The 8,599-nt window shown below is 30.6% G+C and overlaps 2 protein-coding genes across 2 annotated transcripts; both read right to left on the bottom strand.

Moving 5' to 3' along the window:
* Positions 1–3,200: 3,200 nt before the first annotated feature.
* On the bottom strand, positions 3,201–4,157 carry LOC113689361 (uncharacterized). The gene is made up of 5 exons (XM_027207145.2): positions 4,047–4,157; positions 3,901–3,948; positions 3,703–3,732; positions 3,478–3,588; positions 3,201–3,378 (listed from the first exon to the last, which is right to left on the bottom strand). Exons 1-5 carry the CDS (start codon positions 4,115–4,117, stop codon positions 3,201–3,203), a joined length of 438 nt encoding a protein of 145 aa, XP_027062946.1. The 5' UTR covers positions 4,118–4,157.
* Positions 4,158–5,072: 915 nt separating this feature from the next.
* Positions 5,073–6,085, bottom strand: LOC113689363 (uncharacterized). Its single transcript, XM_027207146.1, has 2 exons — positions 6,058–6,085; positions 5,073–5,941 (listed from the first exon to the last, which is right to left on the bottom strand). Exons 1-2 carry the CDS (start codon positions 6,083–6,085, stop codon positions 5,073–5,075), a joined length of 897 nt encoding a protein of 298 aa, XP_027062947.1.
* Between the last annotated feature and the right edge of the window lie 2,514 nt (positions 6,086–8,599).

Consider the following 8,599-nt stretch of genomic DNA (forward strand, 5'->3'; position numbering starts at 1 on the left):
TATGGCACAGAAACTGATATGTACGGATGATGAAAGGAATATGTTTACAAAAGCAAGTGGTGACCTATAACAGGCACGGGCCGGTTTGGAAATGTTGCGTATGGCAGAAGCTGAAAATGTATTGGGGTGTCACGGAATTAACATATATATAATGGGTCTAGAAATAAAACACCGAAGAGGAAGCGTAAGCAATACTAAACACAGACGTGCTTGGTTTTGAAACAACATATGGACATTAGTGAATAACGAGTTGAGAGCCTTTAAAAAGTGAAACTTAAGAAAATAAATGTTTGAAATATTAAGTTTTTTAATTATGTAATCTATTTTGATTATCGCTGTTCTAATATATAGTCATTTGGAGGATTTCTAGAGCTGAAGTACTAAATTCTTTTTGGACTTTTAATAAATTCGAGTTATTTTTCTTTTGGTTTCTCACTTTTCTAACAACTTTTATCTAACCTACTAAATTTGAATTATTGAAATTGATTTTAATTGTTATATTAGTAAAATATTAACATTTGTGGAAACTGGGTTCATGGGAAGACAGATTGTTGCCTGTTTCATATTTAATTGAATACAAATATCTCTACTTTACATAAAGCGTCCAAGACTGAGGAATAGTGGATTCCAATTGATTCTCCCGATTATGGGTATTACATCAACAAAATACTATCTATTTATGAGCATTTTACTCTGAATAATTACCATTATGTAAAATAAATAAATGTTTATAACTAAAATTGAAAAACAGTTACACTAATATTTTTGTGAAAGGTAAACTGATTGTCCTGTATTTAGCATAAACTGATTTTGAAAGTAAAAAATAAATTGCCCATAACATACTTGCTCTTTATAATTTTTTTTGCATTATATCAACAAAATACTAGCTATTTATGGACATTTTACTCTGAATCATTATATTTATGTAAAATACAAAAATGTTTGTAACTAAAATTGAAAAAGTGTTACACTAATATTTTTACAAAAAGAAAACTAGTAAATTTTGTATTTAACAATTTTTAAATATGTGAAAGTAAAAACGTTTTTGCCCATAACATACCAGCTCTTTATGAGTTTTTTGCATTACATCAACAAAATACTAACTATTTATGGGTATTTTACTCTGAATCATTATATTTATATAAAATACATAAATGTTTGTAACTAAAATTGAAAAAGTGTTACACTAATATTTTTACAAAAAGGAAACTAGTAAATTTTGTATTTAACAATTTTTAAATATGTGAAAGTAAAAAAGTTTTTGCCCATAACATACCAGCTCTTTATGAATTTTTTGCATTACATCAACAAAATACTAACTATTTATGGGTATTTTACTCTGAATCATTATATTTATATAAAATACATAAATGTTTGTAACTAAAATTGAAAAAGTATTATACTTATATTTTTACTAAAGGAAAACTGGTAGATTTTGTATTTAACAAAATTTAAATATGTGAAAGTAAAAAAGATTGCGCCCATAACATACCAGCTCTTTATGGATTTTTTGCATTAAATTAACAAAATACTAGCTATTTATGGGCATTTTATTCTGAATCACTACATTTATGTAAAATAAATAAATGTTTGTAACTAAAATTGAAAATGTGTTATACTTATATTTTTACGAAAGAGAAACTGGTAAAATTTGTATTTAACATAAATTAAATATGTTAAAACAACATTACAGGTGATTTTATTAGTTACTTAATTTGTTGGTAAGAAACAAGGATTTTTTTTTTTGCAAAATTTGTTCATTAGATTTTTTCAAATAATTAGGATATAAAGGTAAATTTTCACAATCTTTTATTAGCAATAGACCCCAATTTCTTCCTAAGCAGTGACGAAATCAAGATTTTTTCCTTGGAGGGGGGGCCAAAATGATTGACAAATAAAATTATTTTAATATGTTATATTCAAAATAATTTTCATCTATTTAAATATATGGCATCCTAAAATATCAAATATTAACTTTAATTATAAAGGTATGTCTATTTAATAAATATGTAATATAGTCATAACAAAAATTAAGACAAGAAATAACATTTGATTAAATATTTTATAGGAAAAAATGCACTTTTCATCCTCAAAGTTTCACCCCAAACATATAGCATCCTCAAAGTTTCGTAATTTTGGCCAATTAAGGACAATTGACGGGAAATGAAGAATTGATCGTTAGAACCAACGATTTTACCCAACAAAAAATGGGTAAAATCGAATAGAGCCATTTTTAATGGAACAATTGTAACGGACAAAAAGCTCAATTCTTTTCCTTCTTCGCTCTGCCTTTATGCAGCCCCAAAATTTTTTTGCCAATCTCTGGAGTTTTAACGACCGTTATACAATTTTCAAAACAAATAAATTCATTCTAAATTTTTATTTGGGATTATTTCATAAACCAAATTGCGGTCACTTTGTGTAAAGTATCACTTTCCCATAAAAGACCAGCTCTTTATGATTTTCCTCCATTATTAGAACATGGTACATATTTTTTTATAATTAAATTTATTTATCAAATAAAATAAAAATAAATTTATTTTCTAATAAATGACCAACTCTTTATGATTTTCCTCCATTATAAGAACAGAGTACCCATTTTCTCATAAATAAATTTATTTATCAGATAAAATAAAAATAAATCTATTTTTTAATAAAAGACCAGCTCTTTATGACTTTCCTCCATTATAAGAACAGAGTACCCATTTTTCCATAAATAAATTTATTTATCGGATAAAATAAAAATAAACCCGTTTTTCAATAAAAGACTGGCTCTTTATGACTTTCCTCCATTTTAAGAACAGAGCACCCATTTTTCCATAGACAAATTTATTTATCAAATAAAATAAAAATAAATTCATTTTTTCAATAAAACACCAGGTCTTTATGACTTTCCTCCATCATAAGAACAGAGTACCCATTTTGAAAGTAAAAAGGAATTTGTTTATCGGATAAAATAAAAATAAACTCATTTTCAATAAAACACCAACTCTTTATGACTTTTTTCCATTATAAGAAAAGAGTGCCCATTTTGTCATAAACAAGTAACTTCTTTAATTAGAAACCATCGACCCCTTACCAAAGACGATCAAATGCAACTAAATGATTTTCTTACAAGAAAGTTGCCAAAAGCAGCTTTGTGACTGTAGTTGCTACTTTTTTTTTCAACCATTTTTCAACGGTATAAAGCACAAAGATACTCAAAGCCAAAAGCCAAAAGCCAAAAGCCAATATCTTTTTTCCCTAAACAGCAATTCTACAGCTAAAAGCCAAAAGAAAAATGAAAAATGTCGAGAGCTCAATTGCCAACAAAGCTCTTCTTCGCAGCAGCATGTTGGGCCAACCACAGCACTCGCACGTATTTTCCTACAGCTCGTCCTGCAAAAGGGTGGAAGTAAGAGAGTTAAAACAATTGAAATTTCTGATAACAAATCATCATGGTTAACTCAGCACTGAAGGATCAGACAAAGCCCTTACTTTAACATTTTCCTCAGCTGCGGCAGTAACATCTTCCTTTGTTTCTGATTTGGCGTCTGCATCATCACTATCTGCTTCATCAGCAGCATCATCATCATCGCCTTCCTCAGCCTAAAAGAACAAGTTTTTTCCATTAAGAAAGTGCATGTAATAAGAACATATCACAGATAAAATCTGGAGCAAAAAGAGTCTCTTTTGAGAACAATATTTTAGTCAGGAACTTACATCAGAATCGACTGGGTCATCCTTTGCTTCCTGAAACAAAATCAAACAGGAGTTTGAGATATAAGTTGTCTCTTCATAATCAAATGATCACTGTTCAAATAATGCAGTATAAAGGAAGTCCAAAGTCCAAACTATACAGAAATGGAATTCAAATGTACTCAAGACATCATGCAACAGAGGAGAATTAATGAAAAGCACCTCCTCCTCTCTCTTCTTTTCTGCCTCATCAAAAGCAACTTTTTCAGCCTACAACATGAACATTTTCATGTGTCAACAAGCAGACGAAAGTAATTTAAACCTTTTTATTTTTTGTGCATCACTTGGGGAAAAAAAATTCCACATACATCCTTATGCTTGCCCCATGTCTCTTCAGCCAACTTCTTAGCATATTCAAGATCATCAGATACCAATACATTGTCAAATAGAGTTCCAGATTTCACCTGAAGAGATACCAATATATTGTCAAATAGAGTTTTTCTTGCGATTGTTAAATTGACCAAAAATGCAAGAAAAAGGCAATTGACAAAACAGAGATGAAAATAACCAGAAGAAGAGAAAAAAAAAGAGGTACTTTAACCTGTAATGGTACATTATTCAAAGGCCAACACTCTACATTTCCCCTTAATGACTTCAACACAGCTAAGAATAATTGTTTCTTCCACTCACCGGTCAACTTCTTAAAGCTAAAACAGTTGAAAAACCTACTTCTAAGCCCATGTTGCCATTAACAAACATTACGTAAATATATTACTGTAAGTCAGATAAGGATCAGATTCAAGAACCTCTAGCTTGCTAAAGCATTACCATAGTAGGACTATAAAAAATTTACCCTCACAATGCCGAGATCATAACCCCAAATCAACCATAATTAGTTATCACTTGAACATTAACATGAAGAAGAATATCAGAAGCAAGCAAATTTTCAATCCTAAATTATTTAAGAAAATTATGCATTGTCAAAGATGTCTTGCCTCATTGAATTACCCAAGCGGAGTGAAATAAAATACAAACTGGCATTATGAAGAATGTTGCAAATAAAACCTGTGAAAAATGTTACAGCTTGCCAGAAAATTGCAACTCATCAATGCAGAATGATAAGGCCATGGTTTTAATACAATACATGTTTCTACAAAGCTGTCCTCAATCTAAAAATAAGTAAGATTATGAATAAAACCTGTTAGAAATGTTAATGCTCATTGGAAAATTGTAACTAGTCAACGCAGAATGAGAGGGCCATGGTTTTCATATAACAATTGTTGCTACAAACTCTCCTTAGTCGACCAATCACATGGCTGCATATGAAACCAGAAAACAATCAACTCTGTCCTGAAGGAACAGACACAAAGCACACCAATGAAGAGCAGGGATTGTCAAGAAACGAACAGGAAACCACGCCTATAAAGAGTAAGGCTCACTGACGTAAATATAGCCCAAACAAAAGTTATCCACCAAGCCAGAAACAAGGCCATTTCTTTGACCAAAGCAGAGCAAGGCAGTAGATTACATGGCAACTTGAAATCTGCCAGCAAGTTAACATCAATATGGGATAATCCAAGAAGGAGAAGTGCAATCGCGGCAGGCGCAAAGAACTGCAGAACTACAAGAAACATGTAATGGTTGTGCAAGAAAACTTTTGCCCTGCTATAATCCAAGTCAGGGACCTTACTGGCATGCAATCTCTGGTACCAACACAGTACCGCTTCATTTAAAAACATCTGCACATTTGGCCGCAAAGACAAAATTTGCAAAATACCAGAACTGAACATGCACCAAACCCTGAACTTGTAGAAATCTGATCGCAACATGCCCAATCTACCTATCAACTCCTCAGTATATCTGTTCCTACCATTGGAATGAAGCCCTTTGATTCCATCAGATTTATCGCATACGAGGAGTTCAATAAACGGGACAACCCAAAGCGTGGAAGTGAATACAACTAACAAGTAATTGCCATAAAGAAGCATTCTTCCAAACCATCCACAGGAAATTATGGACAAATTAGAACGAATCTGATCAGTTCCAAGCCAAAAGGCACGAGCATTCCTCGTAGCTGGGATGTAAAAGAGACCCACAATGCAGCCCATTAGAACAGCAATAAAGAACTTCCCAAATCCGTCCAACGATTCAAAATCAAAATCAAGACCCCAACCGGGAACCATCTCCAAAACAATCGCGAGGCCCCAGAAAAACCCAAGAACCCCAAATACAAGACTCAACAGCCTCTCTGACCTTTTAGAAGCTGATCGCTCAAATGAAAGCTTGGCAATCAAAATTAACAATCTACATACCCCAACAATTCCTAACAAAATCGGGATCACGGACCCATTTTCTAAAATAACATATTAAAAAACCTACACCATCGCTTTTCCTTGAAGTCTGCCATTGCATCGGAAGGGTCTTTAAAGTGTGTCCATGATTGTATAAATTCAGATCTGGATGCTAGAGAGGAAGAGGGGAACCATATGTCTATGGGAAACTGAAAATTGATAGAGAGGGAAAGAGAGATAGAAGGAGAAAGGTGCAGGGAGGTTGCAATTGAACTTTCGAGCGCTCTGATCTGAGAACAATATTTGGGAAAGTAGCCTTGCAAGTGTGGAAGGCTTGAAATTCATGTGGTGCTAGGCTTGACAAGTGCTGTGCCGAGAATGCTTAAAAAATTTTCAATGCGCGGCTCTGCTAAAAATTGAAAGGGAGTAAAATTTTGAAATTTTCACAAAAAAACACCCATGATTTCTCACCAATAACATAGAAACTTTGGCCCACTAGAATCAGTATTTGGAGGGATGCTTTCCCGCTCTCCTTTTGGCGAGAATTTTAAGCGAGAAAAGTCCTTGCCGCCCTCGCAGAGTATATGATGGCTCCAATTTTTGGTGAGGTATTGCCCTTTTCCTTGCTATAAGCCTCTTAAGAGCGTCAAGCTTTCTACTTCTTCCTAAAGTTGTTGTCGCTAATACCCTTTTTTGTTGTAGTGAAGGGAGGAAAACTATAAAAAACTGGTGTTTTATTGAAAAATATATTTATTTTTTCATCCGATAAATAAATTTATTTATGAAAAAATGGGTAGTCTGTTCTTATAATAGATGAAAACTATAAAGAGCTTGTGTTTTATTGAAAAACGGGTTCATTTTTATTTTATTCGATAAATAATATTTTTTTTTAGAAAAATGGGTACTATATTCTTATAATGGAGGAAATTCATAAAGAACTGGTTTTTTATTGAAAAAAGAGTTTATTTTTATTTTATTCGATAAACAAATTTGTTTATGGCAAAATGGATACTCTTTTCTTATAAGGGAGGGAATCCATAAAGAGCTGATGTTTTATTGAGAAATGGGTTCATTTTTATTTTTTCGATAAATAAAATTTTTTTTATCCGATAAATAAATTTGTTTATGGCAAAATGGGTACACGGTTCTTATAATAGAGGAAAGGCATAAAGAGTTAGGATTTTATTGAAAAATGGGTTTATTTTTATTTTATCTGATAAATAATTTTTTTTAAGAAAATGGGTACTCTGTTCTTATAATAGAGAAAAGTCATAAAGAGTTTATTTTTTTATTGAAAAACGGGTTTATTACTATTTTATTCCAGCCAACTGTGACCCATTTTCCCATTAACCTAAGTTAGACGGACTAAATCATTGAGTTTGTTAACCACAGTCAAAATTAACACAGAAGCAACTGACTCAAATTACTCAATCCTTTATGGCTTATACCGAATGAATACTATGAAGCTTATTTGAAATAACAATAAAAATATTCTATAAATGATTAAAATTTAGTACATTAGTTAGTAAGTACTTGTAACATACTTGTATAATGCATGATTATATGTATAATTTAATATTCTTTTGTACTTATATATTTTAAAATATTTTGTGAAAAATATTTTGACCTTTCACATAACCTTAGAAAATAATAAAATTTTATCGTATTATAAAATAATAATTTTATCTTATTATATTCATAGGTTTTAAGTTATAAAAATTGTGATATAGAAACAAGTGATATTCTACATGTAACTAGGAAGATTTGTTGTTATTGTTATCCAAACTTTCAAATTTTTCAAAAATTGAAAATGATTACAAACTTACTATTCTACAATTAGTATAATTTGTTAATTAGCCAAAATTCTAGCAAAAGGCAAGCAAATGCAACTTGTAATCAATCCATTCTGATACATGAAAAAATAAGGTAGCATTCTGCAAATAAATAAAAAAATCCACTTTATATGGTTCGTTGTGACAACCAGGCTTATCCCCACTTTTGTTTGAGTTTTGATTACAATGGATATAATCTATTCCCTCCAAACCCCAAATTTTGAATTATAACATTCAACCAAAACATGCTCAAACTCTCAGGCTTGATCATACAAGGACAACTAGTGTGAATATCCGTGCTACGCACGGTACTTACATTATTAAAATAAATTAAAAAATTATACCATTTTAATTTGAAAAAAGTTAAAAAAATTATACCAACATAATTCAAATTTAAGATTTGTCTAACAATAGTTCAAAATATGACAAAAACTGTAAATCATTCAAGAATTGTGTTTTTGCAAAAGATGGATCTTAAAATAATAATAATAATTTACATTAGAAAATGAATGATATATGGATAGAAATAAATGTAATTTCATGTTTTTTTATTTTAAAATGAAATACTTACCAATATTATGCATTCGATTTGATAATCTTATATATATATATGCATTATGAGAATATATATATATATGTATGTATATATCTGTGTGTGTGTGAATTAACTACCTTTGAATTAATTTTTTTTAAAAAAATTATTTATTTTTAATGCCTTTATAATTTGTGAATGATTGTGAGAATAAAATATATTATGACAATAAGATACGTTGAATTGTGAAAATTGTAATTTAAACA

Source organism: Coffea arabica, chromosome 5c (genome assembly GCF_036785885.1).
Source record: "Coffea arabica cultivar ET-39 chromosome 5c, Coffea Arabica ET-39 HiFi, whole genome shotgun sequence".
Taxonomy (NCBI): domain Eukaryota; kingdom Viridiplantae; phylum Streptophyta; class Magnoliopsida; order Gentianales; family Rubiaceae; genus Coffea; species Coffea arabica.